Below are 22,759 nucleotides of genomic sequence, written 5' to 3'. Positions count from 1 at the left end.
AGCTGTTTGGCAGTACACCTGGCCTCAGCCCATTAGATGCAAGTAGCATCCTCCCCCACCATGTTGTGACACCCAAAAATGTCTCCAGATATTGTCCCCTGGAGGTCAAAATTGTCCCCCGAGAATCACTACATTAGTGCATCTCAGACTTTAAGGTACGCACAAATTTCCTGGGGTGTCGTGTGAAACACCAGTTCCGCTTTAACAGGTCTAGGGTAGGGCTTGGCACTGACTAGTGTAAACAAAATCCCACGTGAGGCTGAAGCTGCCTGTCCACAGACCACACTTGCTCCTTAGAAGACAAATCTGCAGCCACCAGTTAGTATGTTCAGGTCCTCGGGATGCAGAGTAGATGCACAATCAAGGTATGGATCACTGCAGATACTTACGAGCAGAGTCTGGATGCCATAACATCTTGCATTTAGTTGCAAAGAATATTTATAGAATTGAACGTAAGTGAAGGGTTTATGTTTTTTTAAGCTTTAGAGCACTTTTTAATTTCAGTTCTCAAACTTTTTGTCTTGGAATCCCTTTACTCTTAGAAATTATTAAGAACTACAGATCTTTAGTTTATGTGGGTTTATACCTATGAGTATTTACCATAGTAGGAATTGAAACTGAGAAATGTAAAAAAAATGAAGTTCGTTAAAAAAATAACAACAACATACCCATTACATATTAACATATCTAACATTTTTTATGCAAAATTACTCTATTTCCCCAAGCAACAAATTATTGGAAGAATAGCATGGTTTAACATTTTGGCAAATGTATGCATGTATGTATGTATTTATTTATTTTGAGATGAGGTCTCTCTCTGTCCCCCAGGATGGAGTGCAGTGGCCCAACCTTGGCTCACTGCAACCTCTGCCTCTGGGTTCAAGCTATTCTCATGCTTCAGCTTCCCGAGAAGCTGGAACTTCAGGTGTGCACCACCATACCCAGCTATTTTTTTTTTTTTTTTTTGAGACAGAGTCTCGCTCTGTCACCCAGGCTGGAGCACCCAGCTATTTTTTGTACTTTTCGTAGAGACAGGGTTTCGCCATGTTGGCCAGGCTGGTCTGAAATTCTTGACCTCAAGTGAACCGTCTGCCTTAGCCTCCCAAAGTGCTGGAATTACAGGCCTAAGCCACTGTGTCTGGCAGGCAAATGTCTTGTTCAATAGAAAACAGCTGGGTCCTCATATCTGCTTCTGCTTTCAGTTTGTGGCGATACATTGCTTTGGTTGACTCATATGAGGAAAACCTGGCCTCACCTAGATACACCCCGTGGTTGGAAAAGGAAGCATTTTAATACCCTTTCAGATGATACATTACTTTTTGATACTACACCATAACTTAGCAAGTGGTAGTTTCTTAAAGGTTAATTGCAATGAGGAATCTGAAACCATATGAATGAACATTTTGGACTGTTACACTAAAGTTTATTGGTGTATTTTACGGTTCAAATTGATCTTTTACCCACATAAGATTTCATAACATTATGCAACAGTCAACTGGAAAGTCCAGTTATGTAGCTCTGTACAGTGGTCCAACTGTACAGTGGAAAACTCCACCATATACTTGAGAGCAGAAAATAAAACTACTGTCTTAGCATTACTATGAAAGTAGTTTTGGACTTTGCATCCCCTTAATGGGTCAGGGTGTAGCCAATCAACAGCTTCTGCAAACATAAAGGACGTTTTGACTGTCGTTTTCCTGAAAAATAACTCAAACGAACCTAAAGGTAAATGTAAAACGTACTTCAAGACTGTGAAAATGGGCTGGGCTCACGCCTGTAATCCCAACACTTTGGGAGGCCGAGGCGGGCGGATCAAGAGGTCAGGAGGTCGAGAACAGCCTGACCAACATGGTGAAACCTCATCTCTACTAAAAATACGAAAAATAGCCAAGCGTGGTGTCAGGCGCCTGTAGTCCCAGCTACTTGGGAGGCTAAAGCAGGAGAATCGCTTGAACCGGGGAGGCAGAGGGTCTCCGTGAGCCGAGATCGCGCCACTGTACTCCAGCTGGGGGGAGAGAGGCTCCGTCTCAAAACAAACGAACAAAAAAAAGACTGTGAAAATGAACTTTACGAATAAAGCCTAAAGAAGCAAATAAAAGTCATACTTTTGCCTTCTAAAAATAATCAATGTTAACATTTTGGCCCACTGGAACCTCTCTTTGAGGGTAGGGACTGTTGATCTACGAATCTTAGATTTAGCACACTGGCTGGCACTTATGAGCACTGAAAAAGCTTTTTTTTTTTTTTTTTTTAAAGTACTCCATAGCCCATCCCTTTCATTTAGCTGGGTAGTGTGGTCAATTTCCCCATAATATACATTCTTACATAATTGTATGTATTTCTGGGGTACAGTGTGATGTTTCCATACATAAACACATTGTGCAACGATCTAATCAGCGTAATTAGCACATCCATCACCGAAACACTTGTCATTTCTTTGTGGTGAGAACATTCAAAATCCTCTCTTCTAACTATTTTGAAGTTAACATTATTGTTGAGTATAGTCATGCAAATGTGCAAGAGAACACTAAAACGTATTCCTCCTAACTGTAACTTTGCGCCTGTTGACCAGCCTCTCCCCATCCTCCCTCCCCACTAACTCTCCTCTGTACAAGAATCACTCTTTTACTCTACTTTTACGAGATCAACTTAAAAAAAAACTTTTTAAAACGACTGCATAATATGCTTTCATGCTCACACTCATTTAAAAACCGTGACTTTGGCTGAGTAACTTCATTCTTCTAGGGGAAAAAATTTAAATGGTCTGAGTACGGAACCTCGCCGGGAAGCTCGCCAGGGCACAAGTGCTGGGTCGCTCCGCCGGGCTCGCCGCGCCGGGGACCCCCAGACACCCGCCACCACGGCGGGGAGGGCAGGGTGCTGACTCTTGGGGCCACGACACTCGGCTCCGGTGGTGGGGATTCCGCGCGGGACCCACGAGGGAACAAAGAGGCGGCTGGACGGCCCAGCTCTCCGCACCCGGAGGGACCTGTTCCACCTCTCCGGCTCCCGTACCCCTCCATCCGCATCTGAGTGACCAGATCCCACTGCAGTGAACAGCCCGCGGGGTAGCCAGCTTCGAGGGACCGCCCGGAAAGACACAACGCGCGGGGAAGGCGCCGGGCGTCCAGTCTCGGGAGAGATTAGAGATGGCGTTCCTGCCCAGCGCCGGCAATCCAGAGGAATCCGAGGTCATCGCGGATCCACTAGAGGTGAGGCGGAACTGAGCCCAAGTGTGAGGCTCCCGGGAGCTACGCCTCCGCTGCCCCAGTGCCACCCGTTTTTGCCTCAGGCGGCTCTGACCGCCATCGTTTCAACCTGGAGAGATGGGCCCTCCCCTACGGACGCACTTCCCTTCCCGGGCAGGAAGGAGGGTGCTGACCCGGGGGGCACACGCCCCTGGCTGCGCATGCGCCATTCATCCGCGGCGAGTGGCCTCGCGGAGCCGGATTCGTCGCTCCGCCGGGAGTGCGCCTGCGCGGTCGCGGGGGCTCCCACCTCAGCTTCCCCTCCCCCGGCCCCTTCGGGGGCTCCGAGCCCGGCGGGACCATGTTCACCAGCACCGGCTCCAGTGGGCTCTGTGAGTACCGGCCTCCGCCATTCTGGCTGCCCCCTACACGCCACCCTGGGCATCTCATTGAGGAGGCTGGGGCAGCGGGGACTCTCGGGTTTGCCGGAGGTGGTGGGGCCGACCCTCCAGACTGGCGTCCGAACCCTGCTAGTTCCTGGTCTTGTGGGGGGGTCAGCGGAAACCGTCTCCATTTCGGCCTGGAGGGGCTAATGGGAACAAAGCCCCGCTGCCCGCCCGGACCCCACCTGGCGTCCCCAGGTGCGATGCCCAGGAGTCTCTTGGGGCCGCTGCAAGTGGGCAGGTGCCCTGGTGTTCTCGTGGGCCGGCCCCAGGCCCTTTGCGGCGCGTGTGCCGCGCTGAAGGAAGGGGCGGTCCCCCTCACCTTGCCCCATTCATTTAGGCTCCTGGGGGACCGAATTGACTCCCCCCGCCCCCACTTGGCAAAGTTCAGCCTCCGCTTTAGAAGCTGACCTCTCAGTTTCACTTGGATGTGTTTCTTCTCCGGTCTCCAAGAAGAGTTTTTAGACAAACAAACACTGATGAGAGTGCTTTCAAGTGGAGGGAAGTTAGGAAGTTGTGGCGAGGGAGCGCAGCTGTGCTGCTGGATGTTGCTGTTTTCTTGGCGTGTTAGCGGTGGTCAGCAGGTAGGGGGCGGAGAAGTGTTTTTACAGCCAGTTGAACGGCTTTTCTCACTGACACTGAGTGTGTGGAATTGACTTTGCGTACGGTAGACTGCGTGTTAAAAGTTAGGCACGGGTACAGCAACGGAGAACTGCTCTAATTTTGCAATTGCTTGTCACTGTTCATACTCCATGTGAAGTTAATGCTGCTGGAGAACAGAAACATCTGACATTTCCAAATATTAAAGATCTGTTGGGAATGTCATGAATCTTCTGAGAATACGTGTCTTGTCTTGTCTTATAGTCTGACAGTAAGTTAGTATCAGAGCCACAGGCATGATTTTAAATCTTCCTCACTTCTCAATTTCTCAGGTTTTGAAGTGGTTTCAATATTTATGATTCCTTTTGTTTCATAATTAATTTGATTTATGGCATCTTTCATGCATTGGTCCCAGAGTATGTTACAACTACTAACTAATTTTCCCCAGCCTGGCTTGGTGGCTCATGCTTGTAATCCCAGCACTTTGGGAGGCCAAGGCAGGCGGATCACCTGAGGTCAGGAGTTCGAGACCAGCCTGACTAACATGGAGAAACCCTGTCTCTGCTAAAAATACAACATTAGCGGGGTGTGGTGGTGCATGCCTGTAGTCCCAGCTACTCGGGAGGCTGAGACAGGAGAATTGCTTGAACTCGGGAGGCGGAGGTTGCAGTGGGCCAAGATTGCGCCATTGCACTCCAACCTGGGCAACAAGAGTGAAACTCCGTCTCAAAAAACAAAACAAAACTAATCTTCCCCAAACTACCCTGTAGATAAAGAGCGTTATGACTGTTGCTGAAGCTGACAGCTCAAGAAGGCGGTGTGGTTTTCCTGGGATCATACAGTGAGCCAGGTACTGGTGGTTATGAAATTAATGGTAGAATTATTCAATTTCTGTTGTTCTTTAGCATTTAGATCTATTCTTGCTAGCCAAAGTACATAGAAAAAATTTAAAGGGCAAGAGAAATCTGTTATTGGTTGCTGTACTGTATTAGCCATGAGATTATATTGGCCAAGTGTATTCAAATTAGATACAAGGCGACTGTGGGGAAGATAATATTTTATTATCTATGGCGCATGGTGGTGAGTGTTGAATTCTAGGAATCAAACTGTTGACCAGGGAGAGACCTAGGCCCAGAGCCCCTCTGCAGCTGTCTTGGCCTGTTTCTAAAATTAAGTGCCTCTGCAGTGTAAGAGTTGTTGGGATGGCCGTTCCTCAGAAGGCTGTGTCTTACATGCTCGTTTTACAAACATTTTGGGCATCTCCTCTGGGCAATGAACTGGGCTAGGTGCTGGGAATGCAGCAATGAGCAGGTCCTGGTCTCAGTGCTTATGGTGCTGACAGAGCTTGGGCACAGTTTTCCAGGACTGGTCATTAGAAAAGGCTGTGTGTCAGCTTTAACATTTTTCTCTGGAGAAGCTACCCACTGAGGGGGAAGTGATTTCCTTCGTTTTATTTATTTATTTATTGAGATGGAGTCTCACTCTGTCACCCAGGCTGGAGTGCAGTGGCAGATCTCGGCTCACTGCAACCTCCACCTCCCGGGTTCAAGCGATTCTTCCCCCTCAGCCTCCAAAGTAGCTGGGATTACAGGTGCCCACCATCACACCTGACTATTTTTGTATTTTTAGTAGAGATGGGGTTTTGCCGTGTTGACCAGGCTGGTCTTGCACTCCTGACCTCAAGTGATCCTCCCTCCTCGACCTCCCAAAGTGCTGGGATTACAGACGTGAGCCACTGCCCATGATTTCCTTTAGATAAGTTGAGGGACCCTTTAGCAAATCAAAATTCTGATCCTGAGTAAGAATCTGAAAGAAGGATGATACGTGTGCCTATCCCCACCCCCATGGGTGGTGAATAACAGTCCCTTTCCAGGGAGAAATCCCTGACATTTCCTGCCACCTGCATGTTTCTAACGTTTTGTGGTTAGTAGATAATAGTGATTTAGTGTTAAACTTGCCTTTCTCTCTCAGCCATTCAACAAGTGTCTGTTGAGTACCCATATCAGCCACACATTGTTGATATACAGAGGATAAAGTAATAAGCAGGATAAAGGAGACCAGCATCAAACAGGTCAGTGTGATTCACATAGTGACAAGTGACATGAAGACAATGAAAGGGTAACTGCAAACACCGAAGTTATGGTGGAGGACCACTTTAGCACGCATGATCATGGAGGGTAGCTGGGAAGGTGACGCTGAGCTGAGGCCCAGATGGTGTGAAGGAGCCAGCCATATGAGAGTTTGTTGAAAACTCTTCATTTTGAAGAAAGGGGACAGCAATACAGTTGAAAACACCCTGCTGTGGCTGTTTCAAGTGCTTGAAACTGTATTGCTGTCTGCCCAGTCACATAATTATGACCGGGTAACACTGCATAGGATTAGTGATCATGACTTATTTTAGATTCCTTACTTATAGACCAGTGCTGTTATTCAGCTCTATGTTGAGTAATATGTGTATCATTTACTGCATTTATTAATAAGCTCCTGTTTACCTCACAGTATGTTCACTGTGTAATGATGGACTCAGCCAACATTAATTGCATGCCTAATATTTTCCAGATATAGTTCCCACTCTCAAGGAGTTCAGTGTCTATTGGGGCAAAACTTTTTTGAAAAGAACGTCTGTGCTCGGTGCTGTGGGTTTATTGCAGGGGGTGGGCTGGTTGTGGGGAGGCACAGTTAAGGAAGACTTCCCAATGTAGCAATATTTGGACTGACTTTTCAGAGTTTGGCAGGCATCATAGTGTGGAGAAGGCCTCTGGGAGGGACAGAGACTGGACAGGGCTTGGCATAGAGGCAGGAGGGAATGAATTAGGGGTGGTTATGGCTGGAGTGAGCAGTTCCTAAGAGGTGTGTGGTGAAGTCTTTCAGGGAACAGTGGAAGGTGAGACAAGAACTAGGGACAGAACTTGTGAACATTTTAAACTTTAAAGAGGGAGAAGAGTAGGTGCCAGGGAAGAAAACTGAGGAATGGCCAAGGAAGTAGGGGGACACCCGGGAGGAGAGAATTTCAGGGAAGAGTGGCTGATAGCATTACACGCTGCAGAGATTTTCAAAACAGGCCTGAAGTGCGACCTGTGGGAAAGAAAGAGGCCCCCCAGAACCTTTTCAGAATAGTTGGGGAGAGAATTCAGATCATAATTAGCTGAGAAATGAGTGGGATGTAAATGGGAGACAGTGAGCTTGGAAAGTGCTTCCAGGATCTCAGTTCTGAGAATCAAGAGAGTGAGTTGTGGTCAGAGGTGGCCGCAGGTGTAAGGGGGAGTTTCCTTTTTTTTTTTTTTTTTTTTTTTTTTTGCGATGGAGTCTTGCTCTGTCACCAGGCTGGAGTGTAGTGGTGTGATCTCGGCTCACTCCAACCTCTGCATCCTGGGTTCAAGCGATTCTTCTGCCTCAGCCTCCCAAGTAGCAGGCACTACAGGTGTGCGATACCACACCTGGCTAATTTTTGTATTTTTAGCAGAGATGGGGTTTCATCATGTTGGCCAGGTTGGTCTCGATCTCCTGATCTCGTGATTCGCCTGCCTCGGCCTCCCAAAGTGTTGGGACTATAGACGTGAACCACTGCGCCAGGCTGGGGGAGTTTCTTTAAGTGGAGAGGAGGCTTAGCGTGTTTAAAAGGTGTTGGGAAAAACCCAGTGGGAAGGGTGTGGGTGAAGATACAGACAAGAATGAGTGATAGACCTGAGTTGTGAGGAGGTAAGGATCTGGGGCCCAGGGCAGGTGTACTTCTCATTGCTGTGGGAGGGAAGAGGAGGGGTTACTTTTGGTCATGGAGCAGTGGTTCTCAAATGCTGCTCCTGTACCAGCTGCAAACAAAAATCAATCACGGTGTTTTCTGAATGCACACCTTCCTGGTTCTCCTCCCCAGAGGGTGAGATTCAGAAGAGTTAGCATGAGTGTCAGAAACCTGTTATTTTTTGTTTTAAGAAATGTGTATTTTTAAAGCCTCCTCGTCCCCCCGACCCTAGGACATTTTAGTGGACAAACAGATTGAGATGGAGGCAGGAGGGAAACCATAGGCAGGGCTGAGAGAACGGAGTCTGATGGGCTGATGAGAGAAGATAGAAGGATTCTAAAGATGTGTATTCTGGTAGGTTGTGTCAATAAAGCAGATTGGATCTGGGGAGAGGGAGGAGTTGAAGTTGACTCTGCTTTACCTCTTGGGCAGCTGGATGGATAGATAAAGTTCCCAGTCACTACAGAGGGAATGTAGAGAAGCAGGAGCTCCTTTCGGGGGAAGATGAGTTTAGTTTTGGACCTGTGCAGTGTTGAGGGGTTTGCAGAGTCCAGTCAGAGGTACTTGGGACACCTGGGGAAAGAAATCCAGAGCTGGATTGGATTGGACATGAGTAGGTGAGAGTTAGGTTGTGGGTGTGAGTGAGGACTCCAGAGGTGGGGGGACAGTTGGAAGCTGAGGACAGATCTTCAGGCCATTCCAGTATGTAAGGGATGCATAGAGAAAGGGGAGGCAGAAAGTAGGCAGGCTGGGGGCTTCTGTAGGCGAAGCTGTGTCTCCTCCCCTAGTCCAGTGGATGGATGTGCCCTCTTCCACGGAAGTGCTCATCCCACAGCTGCTTCCCTGGCTCTGCTTGCCACTGTTTCTCTGCTTGCCAGCCTCTGATCCCTCCTTGTCTCCAGTGTATCAGCCCATTTGTGGCATCTCTTTCTTCATATCTAGTCTGGAACCTGTAGTTCATTACCAGAGCTATGGTCTCATCCAGACTCTCAGAGACCTGGCACATCTGTTCTGCGGTGCTCATTGAGTAAGACCCTAACTTCGTATTGATTTATGGGGTCAAGTCTGGGCCCTTGGCACCGTTTCTCAGCTAAGTTTCTGGTATTCAATTCTCAGCTAAGTTTCTGGGATTCAGTCATCTCCTTATGCTACCTCCATTTTGTCCCCGGCTCAAGGCTGTTCTCAGTCTCTCCCCATCTCTTCACCCCCCCATCTCACTCTTCACCCATCCAAAAAATTGGGGCCATCACCTGGGTGCTCCTTCTACTTCCTGCTCCCTCTCCCTGACTTGTTTCTGTCCACACTCAGCTTTGTTCCTTTCCTCCAATACAGAAGAATGAAGCAGCCTCCTCCTGAGGCCCACCCGCCACCGATTCTGAGCTCTTTCCTGTCTTTTCTAGCACTACTCCTGCTTTACCTTCATTCTCTCTCCTGCAGGAATGAGCCTGGCATGTGGTTACAGCTGATGCTTTCTCCAGCGGGTGCCTTAGTGGCACCCCCTCCCTGAGTTGGGAGCCTCTGCCTGCTGCTGCGTTGACCTGGGGGGATGCATCCTTATTTGGTGAGAGGGCATAGTATAGAGATGTAGCACACAGGCCTGGAAGTGAGACTGCCTGTACTTCAGATGCTTTCTTGATGGGTAGGAGGATCAGAAAAGTTAATGTGTGTGGAGCTGCTAGAATTTTGCCATAGTAACTACTCAGGTGTAAGTAGTATTAACTGGATCCTTCTTCTGAGTCTATTCTTAAAAATACAAAAGTACAACCCATCCAACAACTCTAGCGTGTGCCTTCCCAACTGCTGACCACCTTCTTTCCAGCTCTTGAAAGGTGATCTTCCCTTATTTTTTCCCCCTTCTCACTTCCCTTCACTTTTTAGCCTTGTGCCATTAGTCTGCTACTCTTCGATGGCGGGGCCCTGTTCTGCTCCGCTGTACCACTGAGCTGCTCTGAGTGAAACTCTTATTTGATCCAAAACATTTGGTAAGGAGCCTTGGGTCAGATGCAGTTAGAGAAGTTTGATGAGCCTAAGGTCCACTGGTATCAGCCCATGGTGTGGACATTTGTCTCACTGTAGAGCTGGGTGAGCCCTCAGGACTGGTAGGGTCATTCGAGGCCTGCACTCTCCACCTTCGTTCCAGCTTAGGATCCTGCCTTTGGAACCTGAATACCCTGTCCCCTGCATACTGCTGAATTGGACACCAACGTTGACTCCTTTTTTTTGCGTTCTCATGAAGGAGCAAACCATGTTCCTACTGACATTGTTTCTTAAGTATGCATTCAGTGTGGGAGATGATCCAAATAAATCTTTATTTTTGCCTCTCACTGTCTCTTTTTTTTTTTTTTTTTTTTGAGATGGAGTTTCGCTCTTGTTGCCCAGGCTGGAGTGCAATGGCGTGATCTTGGCTCACTGCAGCCTCCACCTCCTGGGTTTGAGCGATTCTCATGCCTCAGCCCCCCAAGTAGCTGGGATTACAGGCATGCACCAATACACCTGGCTAATTTTGTATTTTTGGTAGAGATGGGGTTTCACTATGTTGGTCAGGCTGGCCTCGAACTCCTGACCTCAGGTGATCTGCCTGCCTCTGCCTCCCAAAGTGTTGGGATTACAGGCGTGAGTCACCATGCCTGGCCTTCACAGTCTCTTTAAAATACACTCAGTTGGGGAACTGTTTGCTTTTCTGAAAAGCTATCAGGCCTTGTGACTTACCCTTTATGCTTTCATTCACTGATTCAGCAGATACTTCCTGAGCACTCTGTGGGCCAGCCGGTCTCCTAGGTTCTCAGGATTCAATAGGAAGTAAAAGGCCACGTGTGCGTTTAAGTGGTGATGATCTTAGGTGATAGAAGTCTTGAAATGTAGGCTCTATTTAAAAATTAAAAGTGTCCAGTTCAATATGTTAATCAACACTTCAATCTTCATTCAAAGATAAGACTTTCCCCCCCTTTTTTTTCCCAGTTAAGACTTGTAGTTGGCAACCATCTCTGTCAGAAAAAGCAGTGTGACAGGCTTCTGGTGCGTTCGGCTCCTCTCTGTCCCTCAGATTTCTTGTGTCTGACTCCACTAGGCTCTGGATTGAGTGGAATAGGAGGAGGAAGGAGTGGTGAGGCGCTCAGATTGTTCTTCTATGGCTCCCTGAGCCTCACACGTGGTTAAAGCCGACCCTGTGTCCTGCAGGAGCTTCAGTGGGCTCTTCAGAGACTCCTGACTTCTATCCCTGCTGCCTCCTTGACCTGGGGGTTTGCATCTTTATTTTGGTCGATTTATTTTGGCCAGTTTATTTTGGTGACTCCTCAGCGCCTAGGAACTTAGATCCCCCTAGAGTTTCCTCCTGCTGGAGTTCTTTTGGCCTGCTTGGGGGCACTGTTGTTTGAACCCAAGAAGACCCTCTGCTGACTCCCACGCACAGCCTGGCTGGTACTGCCTGCTCCTTGCCCTGGTCGTGCACATGGGTCCCAGTGCTCAGCACAGCTTCCCCGGCTCTCTAGATTTCCCGGGTTGGAGATCCACTGTATCCTTGCTGGTCACAGATTTAGTGCATGAAATAGGCCATTGAACCACGACCTCAGCTTGGTATGAAAGTGTGGCTGTACTCACAGGCACTCAAGGGTTCACTTCACAAAGCCCCCGCCTCCTGTCCTGTCTTCATGGGAGGGAACCCTCACATTCCACTGTCTGTAGCCCTGACCTGGCTGAGAGGACTGTGGGACTCAGGGGACTGCCTTGCAGTCACTCTTGGAAAGTTCTGCATATGGAGCCTCACTTTGGTGGCAGCAGCCCTTCTCTTTTGGTACCTTAGTGGAAACTCCTGTTTTATCATCTTGTTTTGGTTGCTTTTCTGTTTTGTGGGCCAGGAACTGTTTGACTCTCTTCTTTAAGGCAGGCTTTAGCGTTTATACTTTTCTGCTGTAACCAGGCCTGGGTTGCCCAAACCTGAACAGCTCATTTACTCTTGGGGATACACTCTTCCCCACCTGTCTTAAGATTTTGGGAACTGTATTATTGAAACTTCCGAGGAATATACTCTTCATAAATTTTAGCAGCCGGGCACAGTGGCTCACACCTGTAATCCCAGCACTTTGGGAGGCTAAGGCGTGTGGATCACCTGAGGCCAGGAGTTTAAGACCAGCCTGGCCAACATGTTGAAACCCCATCTCTACTAAAAATACAAAATTAGCCAGGCGTGGTGGTTGGCTTCTGTAATCCCAGCTGCTCGGGAGGCTTAGGCAGGGCGAATCGCTTGAACCCGGGAGGTGGAGGTTGCAGTGAGCTGAGATCGCACCTCAGCCTGGGTGCGAGACTCTGTCTCAAACAAACAAACAAACAAAATTTAGCTAAAAAGGAAAACTAGGCATTAACTATGGAGGGACAAGCTTAAGAGAGGATGCTTTAAAAGATGTTTCTTTTTGTCATAAAAGTAACATTAACCACACTATAGGAAGTTTGGAAAATAGAGAAAATCCAGTCTTAGCGTTTAATTTAATTTCTTCATCTTTTCTTTTTCTCTACACTTATGTTCTTGTTTTAAAATAACTGAGTTTGTTATAAAATGAGTACATGTTCATCAGAGACAATTCTGCGATGCAGGAAAGGAGTTCAGTGCAGTGCAGGAAAGCACTAGGAAGAAATAAAATGGCATTTATTGATATTTTGGTGTTTCTGCTGTTTTTCCAGTACAAAAATTAGTATCTAAATAAATAGGTAAAAATAAATTTATCTCAATACTATTTTCTTACTTGCTTCTATTCCACCCAACAGAGTCTTTTAAAATGTAATCATAATGACCATGTATGCGCTCCACTTTTTTCTTTTTCTTTGAGACGGAGTTTCACTCCTGTTGCCCAGGCTGGAGTGCAGTGGTGCGATCTCAGCTTGCTGCAACCTCCGCCTCCCAGGTTCAAGCGATTCTCCTGCCTCAGGCTCCCGAGTAGCTGGGATTACAGGCATGTGCCATCACGCCCGGCTAATTTTGTGTTTTTAGTAGAGATGGGGTTTCTCCATTGGTCTCGAACTCCCGACCTCAGGTGATCCGCCCCCCTTGGGCTCCTAAAGTGCTCGAATTACAGGCATGAGCCACCACGCCTGACCTATTTTTGTATTTTTAGTAGAGACGGGGTTTCACCTTGTTGACTAGGCTGGTCTTGAACTCTTGACCTCAGGTGATCCACCCACCTCGGCCTCCCAAAGTGCTGGGATTATAGGCGTGAGCCACCATGCCGGGCCCCACTTTTTCCCTTTGTCATAAGCGTTCCCCTCGGATGCTGTGCTTGCAGAATTAGGTTGTTTCTCCCCTTTTTATTTCATTTTATTTTATTGTAGTAATGCTGAGAGCATCTTAACTTTCAGATACTCGTAGAAGTGAAAGAAGGTTGAATAAAGTGTATTCTCGTATAACTTTTAGTACATAAGTACATACGGCCAAATTCCAATCCCAAAGGGTAGTACCAATTTCAACTCCACCAGCAATTTAAGGGAGAAAAGGTTGCTTTTCTTAAGTTATTACAGTTCGTTTTCACAGTAGCCCTATGAGGATAGGTATTGTTATTTTTCCCCTCCACAAACGAGTCTTTTCAGGCTCAGAAAATAATTTTTCCAAGACCGCATAGCTAGTAGTATGTGGAAGAGCTGAGATTTGACTCCAATTTGCTTGCTTCCAAAGCCTGTACTTTCTACTGTATCATACAGTGAAAATTTAGTCCCTTTAGTAGAAAATGGCAATGGCAATATGACTTGTTAAGCCTTAGGACAAACATCTGGGAAACAGAATCATTATTTAAACAAGGCTGCTAAATGTCTACATAGTTCTTACACCTTTTCAATCAGTGACTAGTAAGTGAGAGTTATTTTTGGTTTTACTGATAAAATACTATGTGCTAGGCACTGTTCTAAGCAGCTTACATATATTGACTCACTTAATTCTCAGAACAGCCCTGCGAGGTAGACAGTTATCCTCCCCAATTGCAGCTGAGGAAACTGAGGCACAGACATTTAAGTAACTTTCCTACTGAGGAGCAGGACTAGGATTTGAACCCAGATGATCTGGCTCCCTATTCTGTGTTGCTCACTACTGCTTCTCAGCCTTAAAGAAGTTTATCTCCGTGTGTCTCCCAACCACTGGAATCGTCTTAGGCGAGTGATGTAAATAGTAGCTCAGGTTAGTGTAGAGCTTGAGTCTCAGTCATTGGAAACTGCATCATTGTGTCCTGGCAATGTGCTTTTCCCTCCTCCCCTTGGGACCATGGCAGCTGCTTTCCTGGGCTCTACCATGCTCCTTCTCCTGGCTGCCAGTGCACCAGTCTCCCTCTCCCCACATCAGAACCAAGATCCAGTTTACCTTTGGTAAATATGTTATATGTCCTAATTAGGATCTTTTGTAGCAGTTAGTGCTCTACAGTTGTTTTTATTTGTGTATCCTCTGTTTTTCTCTTCCCTTATTAAGTCATCTTTTCCAACTTTTTCCATTCTCAATCTGTCTCAATATCAGTTTTAGTAATGTAGGTGGAACCTATCTTACATCAAGAAATTTTAAAATTGGCATTTTTATAGCATTTTAATAAGTGAAACTTGCTAAAGCATATCTCATCAATAATTTAGCATTTTTGAAGTGTGCTTTGTGAAACGATACTATGAGGAGCTCCTGAAGTTTTAACCCTCATTTAAATTGTGAGTATAAATGAGAATTATAAAGTAATCCTTATTTAAATCATGATCTTCCCCCCAGATTTTTCCCTAAGGCTTTCTAAGTTACATTGCCATTGTTTTCAGTCATTTCCCAGAATGTAGTCCCTTCGGTGGACATGGTACAATGGGAAGAGCATGACACTCATCTTTGGAAAGGGTTCTGTAGCCAAGTTAGGTTGGGTATGTTGTTGGCCATACTGTTTTTTGACAATGACAATGCAGATTGACACTTCAAAGACCCTTTGCAGCCCTGCAACAGAGAAATCTGTTTGACTTTATTAACTCTGTTTCTAAGATTTATTGGGGGAAATAAAATACAGGGAACAAACATAAATTTGCATTTCATTGTACTGCCCAGATTTGATCATTATTTCTGTATTGTTGTTGTATAATTTTTTTTCTCCTTTATGTGTGCATGTAAATACACATTTTTAAAGGAAAAGTCAGCCTATCTACAGTTTCATATTCTGCTTTTTTCATTTACTCTTTTTGAATGAATTCACTCCATGTCATTAAGTAATCTTCAAGCCAACTTTTACCATTATCTTTGTTTTGCCTTATTACAAAACTGAAACATGTTGAAAAAGTTCAAAAATTATACAAATATTGTATGTAGTGTAGAAAGGACTACTCCCACATAATGACTCCCACACCCACATCACCGTTGTTGGTAGTCTAGTGCTCATTCTTTTAGACTTTTTCTGTGTATGTGCTTATCTATGCATTCTTTTTTTTCCTGACACATGTATATACACACATCCATACACCTATACATTTGGTTTTATATAGAAACGGCATTCAGATACACATTCGATGTTCTTCCAGCATCTCAGATATGAAAAAACATGAGTTTGAATGATTATAACTTTTTTTTTCAATTTTTTTTTTTTTTAAATTTAAGATGGGGTTTCACCATGTGGGCCAGGCTGGTCTCGAACTCCTGACCTCAGGTGATCTGCCTTCCTTGGCCTCCCAAATTGCTAGGATTACAGGCACCAGCCACCACGCCCTGTCCATAACTTTTTTTTTTTTTTCTGAGACAGGGTCTTGCTTTGTTGTCCAGCCTGGAGTGCGATGGCATGACCTCAGCTCACTGCAACTGCCGCCTCCCGGGTTCAAGTGATTCTCCTGCCTCAGCCTCCTGAGTAGTTGGGATTACAGGCACCTGCCATCATGCCGTGCTAATTTTTGTATTTTTGTAGAGACAGGGTTTTACCATGTTGACCAGGCTGGTCTTGAACTCCTGACCTCAGGTGATCCGCCTGACTCGGCCCCCCAAAGTGCTGGGATTACAGGCATGAGTCACTGCACCTGGTCAATTGTAACATTTTATCGTACTAAAATAAGTTTTTTTGCAGTATTTTCTCACTTAGAAACACTTAGAACATCTTTGTAACTAAGTTATTGATTGCATCTTTAACTTCATTTTAAGGAAATAATCATAAATGTTGAATTATAGAGTCAAAGGATAAGAATATTTTATTTTATTGTAGACAGAGTCTTGCTTTGTCGTCCAGGCTGGAGTGTAGTGGCATGATCTCAGCTCACTGCAAGCTCTGCCTCTCAGGTTCAAGCGATTCTCCTGTCTCAGCCTTCTAGTAGCTGGGATTACAGGTGTGCACCACCACACCTGGCTAATTTTTGTATTTTTACTAGAGATGGGGTTTCACCGTGTGTTGGCCTTGAAGTCTCAACCTCAAGTGATCTGCCTGCCTCATCCTCTCAAAGTGCTGGGATTACAGGCGTGAGCCACTGCCCCTGGCCTGATTGTGTATTTATTGTAGAGCCAGGGTTAGAACCTAGGTCAGAAAACCTGCCCTGTTGTTTCTTGAATCTTGCATTATTTTTTGCCTTGGCATCTTTGTTTGTTTGTTTGTTTTTTCCTGGAATCCCTCCTGGAGTACATTTTTTTCATGTAAGGACACAGGTAGTGAACTTCTGAATCTTGCTTGGCCATTCTTGTGCGGTCCTGAATGACTGGATTCCTAATTACCTAGTGTGGGTTTCCTCTTTGTTTGTGGGTGCAGCCTTTTCCAGCAAGAGGCTCAAACTTCAAATGGCAGGGCTGACTCTAGGTTCTGTTTTAGTATGCAAGGCATATGAGTAGGCTGGTTTGTATATAGGGTGCAGAGGTGGGGAGTAGGTAGTGGTGGGGGGGAGGCAGGAATGTGAGAACCCCCTGTAGTCGTCAAAGCGGAGCTCAGCGCTTTCTGTGGCTTCTACTCCTGAGTGAAGCTGCCCTTCTTATTACCCTCCTTTTCCATTCCCCGTCACCTGTGCTGTGATCTGGTTTGGAAGTTTGAAGTTACCCCAAGCTCTCTTCTATTTTTTTGCAGACCTCCAACCCCCTTAATGTTCTCCTTAAGCAGATTGCCTCCCACCCCACCCTTTTTGGAGAATTTCTAGGATTTTATTTTGGGGGAATAAATAAACTTCTTTTCCAACCTGGAATGGTGGGGGAAAGGCTGTTTGTAGACAGTGGGTTTGGGGACGGGTTTGAGGCCCCAGTGTCATGCTTGCTCGGTGGCATTTGCACCACTGGAGATGATTTTAGACAGGGTGTGGGCCCAACAGTAAACACCATTGAAATAAAAGTCAAGTCATGACTCCCTTTTCAGTTCTTTTTTTTTTTTTTTTTGAGATATGATTTTTATTGAGCTTATCCACCACAGTGGAAATAATGTCTGTACAAAACCAAATGTTTGTTACTATAACTTCTGCATCACAATTAAAATCCAAATAGTTTTAAAAACAGTCCACTCAATCAAAACCCACTACTTCAGAATCAATAGCTTCTTTGAAGCCACAGTAACACTTAAATATGGTTAAGACTCAAATGCAGAAATTTGGTTGGTTGGAAAGCTAATTAAACTTCCAACTTGCTCAAATAGAATCACAAAAAGACAAAATTGTGTTTTTCACAGAAATACAGTCCACTGGAATCACCAACACTGGACAGCTGTTCTAGTATTTAAGAGTCCTGAGATAACACGGAATCCAGGCATCCATTAGTCTTCTGTTGTCCTTTCTTCCCAATCAGAGATTTGTGGATGTGTGGAATGACACCACCACCAGCAATTGTACCCTTGATGAGAGAATCCAATTCTTCATCTGCACGAATAGCAAGTTGCAAGTGACGAGGGGTAATATACACTTTACCTTTAAGTCTTTTGATGCATTTCCTGCCAGTTCAAGTCCCTCTGCGGTGAGGTACTTCAGGATGGCTGTGCTGTACACAGCGGCAGTCGTGCCCACACGTCTGTGACTGGTCGTCCTAGATTTCAGGTGTCGATGAATATGGCCGACTGGGAACTGCAAGCTGGCTCTCTGCGAGCAGGAAACCGCCTTTGTCTTGGCCGTTCCAGAGTCCTTCCCAGCCTTACTGCCAGCCATTTCGAATTCTGCTGAAGCTCAAGCAAGGCAGAGAAAGGGCTAATCAGACCCACGGTGAGATCCCACCGCCTACTCCTTCGTTGCACCGTGATTCAGACTGCCCTTTTCAGTTCTTACTATTCCTGATTGGATCAAATAGAAAATCTTGGTTTGGTGCTAGTCTGAAAGACCTCTCTAATAATGGCTATTTTCCCATTGTAACAAAAAGAGCAGGAGGTAATATTAGACTTTAATAACTTTGTTTTGTTACAGGCTGGTGCAAAAGTAATTGCGGTTTTTGCCATTAAAAGTAAAATGGCAATTACTTTTGTACCAACCTGTATTTGTGTGTGTGTGTATGTGTTTGCGTGTTTGCGACACAGTCTCACTCTGACACCCCAGATGGAGTGCAGTGGTGCAATCTTGGCTCACTGCAACCTCTGCCTCCCTGGTTCAAGGATTCTGATGCCTCGGCCTCCCAAGTAGTAGCTGGCATTATAGGTGCCCACCACCACACCTGGTTAATTTTTGTATTTTTAGTAGAGACAGGTTTTCACCATGTTGGCCAGGCTGGTCTCGAACTCCTGACCTCAGGTGATCCGCCCACCTTGGCCTCCCAAAGTGCTGGGATTACAGGTGTGAGTCACCGTGCCTGGCCTAGTGTGTTTATTTTTATAGTTACCACCTACTAATGAGAAAGCGACACTTGTTTTCCATTTACTGTAGTGATACCAAATTTCCTTTAAAATATTTATGTAAATCACAGTAAGGTGATTTAAAGAAAAATATTAAATAACAGGATCAGGGCAGGCAGAAACTGTGGTGCTGTAGTGGTAATGCCTGCAGTTTGAGAAATGCCCTCAATTCTCCTGAGGATTGCTTGTATTCTTCCCCAGGTCTTGGTAATTGTTGATTCTTTCTCTGGACTCAGTTGAAAGGACACATTTCTCTGGTATTTTGAGGGTTCTTTTATTTTGAAACAACTTTGGAATGGTGGGAACGTGGACAGGTGTCCTGTCTGCTGTCTTAGACTGGAATTTTACCTGGCGGTCTTCTTGGTTTCATTGTTTTTGCTGGACTGTTTTCCTCTTTCCTTTTTCTTTTTTTTTTCTTTCTTTTGAGACGAAGTCTTGCTCTTGTCCCCCAGGCTGGAGTGCAATGGCGCGATCTTGGCTCACTGCAACCTCCGTCTCCCGGGTTCAAGTGATTCTCATGCCTCGGCCTCCTTAGTAGCTGGGATTACAGGTGCCTGCCACCACGCCCGGCTAATTTTTGTAGAGACGGCATTTCACCATGTTGGCCAGGCTGGTCTCGAACTCCTGACCTCAGGTGATCTGCCCGCCTCGGCCTCCCAAAGTGTTGGGATTACAGGCGTGAGCCACCGCACCCAGCCTCTTTCCTCTTTTTCGAATTAATTTTAGTGTTTGGGGTTTCAATGGGGCTTGTTCCCCGCTTCAGCTAGGCCGTTGCTCAGTATCAGTCCCCCCACCCATTAGGTGCTGAAGGGCCACTCAGAAGCCCAAACTTGCAAGGATTTTTCTGCTCGGATCTCTTACGCTTTTCTCCCAGGGAGAGGTCCCGTGGCTCATCAAAGCTTTAAAACAGGACTTGGGTTCCTCCGCCGTGCAGGCGTGTGTTCTGCTTGCCCTTTCTCCAACCCAGACTCACGTAGGCTACGCTGAAACTGCGGGGGCAGACCCTCTTGTGTGGCCTGGGGACGTTCCAGCGCCATCTTTGTAGCTCGGGCATCCTTGCTTGTCACCCTGTTTGGTTGACTCCGACTCCTTGGGTCCTTGAACACAGGGAGGCACCCCGGCTTGGGGCCAGCTGTTACCGCACACGCCCCGGCATGCGGCCCTCTGGTGTCTCAGCTGCGCTGACGGATGCCCACCCGGCGGTGCTTCTCCAGGCCCCAGGCGTTTCCTTTGGTCTCTGTAGAGGTTGTGGGGGGCGGGTTGGAGAGGAGAGTTACTTGCCAGCACTTTAAAATTGGCTTATTTCAGACCTAAGTTCAGGTGTCTGTGATGTCCTGAGGCGGATGATCTGGCAGCCTCAGTGCGAGTTGTTATGTGGCAGCATCCGCCCAGCTCTCGCCCACCTTCTTGCCATCGACTCCCCCATTTCACTGTCTGCCTGGCCTCTGTAGGCACTTGAATTTACAACACATTTTCTTGCCACTAACCACACATTTCCCCCCTTGAGAAGTATTATTTCTTCTTTCTTACAGTTTATCACATGGTCCAGAACTTTCTGTAAGCTTCCTGATTTACTTTTTAAGAGTTACTCCAACTGTTAACTGATTTATCCCATATTTGTGTGTTACAGTCATAATTTTTTAAACTTCTATTGGCTTTTAAAATTATTTCATTATATTTCTTGTCTAATTAGTACTTTTAGTAATTGCTGCTTTTTACATTTAATGAAAGTATTAATGTCTGTATAAAATCTCCCTAAGAAGTATAAACCCAACTGGTGGCCACCACAGCGGTGGGACCAAAATGAACATTTAGGTGCCCAGTGCCTTTGCTGACTTGCAGATTTGATACACTTTTCTCTGGCATGCAGGCCTCTGTGTTTGGTGCTGTTTTAGGACTTCCTTTTAAAATTTTGCAGCTCACTCTTTCCTCCCCTTTAATTCACATTGTTTAAGTATTTTAGATGTGGAGCACATTTTTTGTATATAGAGGGTAAGTTCTTCTCTTTCCTGACCTTTTTTTTTTTTTTTTCCTGGAAACTTCTTAGCACTTTCTCCGGCTTATTTTCCAGATAAACTGTATAACTATTGCTTTGATAACAAGTGTTTATTGACTGCCGGCCTGAGCCAGGCACTCTGCCCAGTTGTTTGGGGACCTGCATGAGGAGTGGTCAGTGTAGCAGGTGTCCAGTGTCATTGAATTTTCCCCAATGCATTAGGGACAGGAGCTGATTGATGGCTTCCAGTGTTTTACTTCTAAACACTGTAGGGAAATGGGTGTAACAAAAATAAACCTGGAACATTTTGATCCCTGGGCAGTCTTTGTTGAGATGATCACCAGGAGGCACTCATTCCTCCCTAATGTGGTCACTGAATCTAAGTTTCATTAAGTTTTCTTCTAGGAAGTCCAGAGACTTGAGGAATAAATCATAGTGGAAGTGGAACATGTCTCTTGCAAGGCGTGGGTTTACTGTGCTTTTGTGGATTTCTGCCCTTAGTTTTGGTTTAGCTCCTTTCTGATGAAAAACTTTATAAGAAAATTACTTTATGAGACATCAAGTCACCCCATACTTGTGAGAACCCTGAGAAATTTGCCAAATAGTTAAGTAGTCAGACGTAGGAAAACCAATGTTGTGGTAGGATATGGCGGCCCCTCCTCTCAAGGGTGTGAACCCTACAGGGCTTTTTGATGTCTGTATTTTTACATGCGTGACTTGTGGAGGCAGGCAGTTTCTGGGTTGCTCCCCTACCTGTCTGTCTTCAGCTAGAATGCTTCTGTAACAGCCCACAGGACAAAACTTTGCAAGGCCTGTGGTTAGTGTCTCCAGTAACCAAAAGATACATATTTTATTCAGGTAAAATTTGCCGTTTTAACCGTTTAAAAATGTTCACTTATTGACTTCCACTACATTTACATTGTTGTACAATTAATACCAACCACAGTTTAATTGCAGAACATTTTATCACGCCAGAAAGAAACAGAGTACCCATTAAGCCAAGCTTGTCACCCTGCAGCCCATGGGCCATATGTGGCCCACGACAGCTTTGAATGCAGCCCAACACAAATTTGTGAACTTTCTTAAAACATTCTGAGATTTTATCAATTTTTTTAAGCTTATCAACTATTGTTAGTGTTAGTGTACTTTATGTGTGGCCCTAGATAATTCTTCTTTTCCAGTGTGGCCCAGGGAAGCCAAAAGATTAGACATCCCTGTATAAAGCAGTCATGCCCCACTACCTTCTCCCAACTGCCCCTGACAAACACTAATCTGCTTTCAGTCCGTATGGATTTTAAAATTCTGGACATTTCATATAAGTGGAATCATACAGTATGTAACTTTGTGTGACTGGCTTTTTTTCACTTAGCATATTGTTTTTGAGGTTCATCCATGTTGTAGCATGTGTCAAGATCCATTCCTTTTATGGCTGAATAATATTCTATTGTATGGATATACATTTTGTTCATTTGTTGATGGACATTGGTTTGTATCCACTTTTTGTCTTACCATGATAATGCTACTATGAACATTTGTATGTAGGTTTTTGTGGAAAAACACTGTGTTTTCAGTTTTCTTGGGTATATGCCTCAGAGTGTAATTGCTAGGTCATGTCATAATTCTATGCTTGACTTTTTGAGGAACCAAAAAGATATATCTTAAGTATTAAAATAGTAATCATATAAAGTTATTGTACTTCCTTCTTATATATTAAAAAGAAATGGTTTCTTTATAGTCAGGCAGAACCAAGTTCAAATCCCGGCCCCTCTACTAACTAACCGTAACCTTTAGTGGGTTATTTACCCATTCTTAGTTTATTTCTTCACCTACAGAATGCTGATAATTAATTCCTGCTCTTTAGGGCTATTATAATCACTGAGATGGTATTACATGTAAAGTGCTTTTATTAGCACAGTGCCTGGCATAAAATACTCCACATATACTGTAATATTTATTTTAGGATAATACATAGTCACCCAAGCCTGATTAGTATTTATTGCCTCAAAGAAATGACTGTGTACTTTGGTCAAACCAAAAAGAAATCA

The 22,759-nt window shown here is 45.4% G+C and overlaps 1 protein-coding gene and 1 pseudogene across 6 annotated transcripts in view; one reads left to right on the top strand and one right to left on the bottom strand.

The window, feature by feature from the left end:
* The first annotated feature begins 337 nt into the window (after positions 1–337).
* Positions 338–22,759, top strand: part of LOC105477819 (UBA domain containing 2) — a 188,525-nt gene continuing 166,103 nt past the window's right edge. For 4 of the 6 annotated variants that reach the window (XM_071081081.1, XM_071081080.1, XM_024791580.2 and 1 more), the window contains exon 1: positions 3,428–3,580. Coding sequence is in view for 3 of the 6 variants with exons in the window: in XM_071081080.1 (XP_070937181.1) it covers positions 3,550–3,580 (31 nt within the window). In the remaining 3 variants the exon portion in view is untranslated. Of the gene's footprint in view, positions 366–3,427; positions 3,581–5,062; positions 5,082–22,759 lie in introns of those variants that run through there. The other 2 variants (XM_011734637.3, XM_024791582.2) reach the window with 2 other exon arrangements.
* Positions 17,350–18,081, bottom strand: LOC105477814 (histone H2A.Z pseudogene; annotated as a pseudogene).

The sequence above is a fragment of the Macaca nemestrina genome, chromosome 16, assembly GCF_043159975.1.
Source record: "Macaca nemestrina isolate mMacNem1 chromosome 16, mMacNem.hap1, whole genome shotgun sequence".
Lineage (NCBI taxonomy): Eukaryota > Metazoa > Chordata > Mammalia > Primates > Cercopithecidae > Macaca > Macaca nemestrina.
This window is presented reverse-complemented; position numbering and strand designations above follow the sequence as displayed.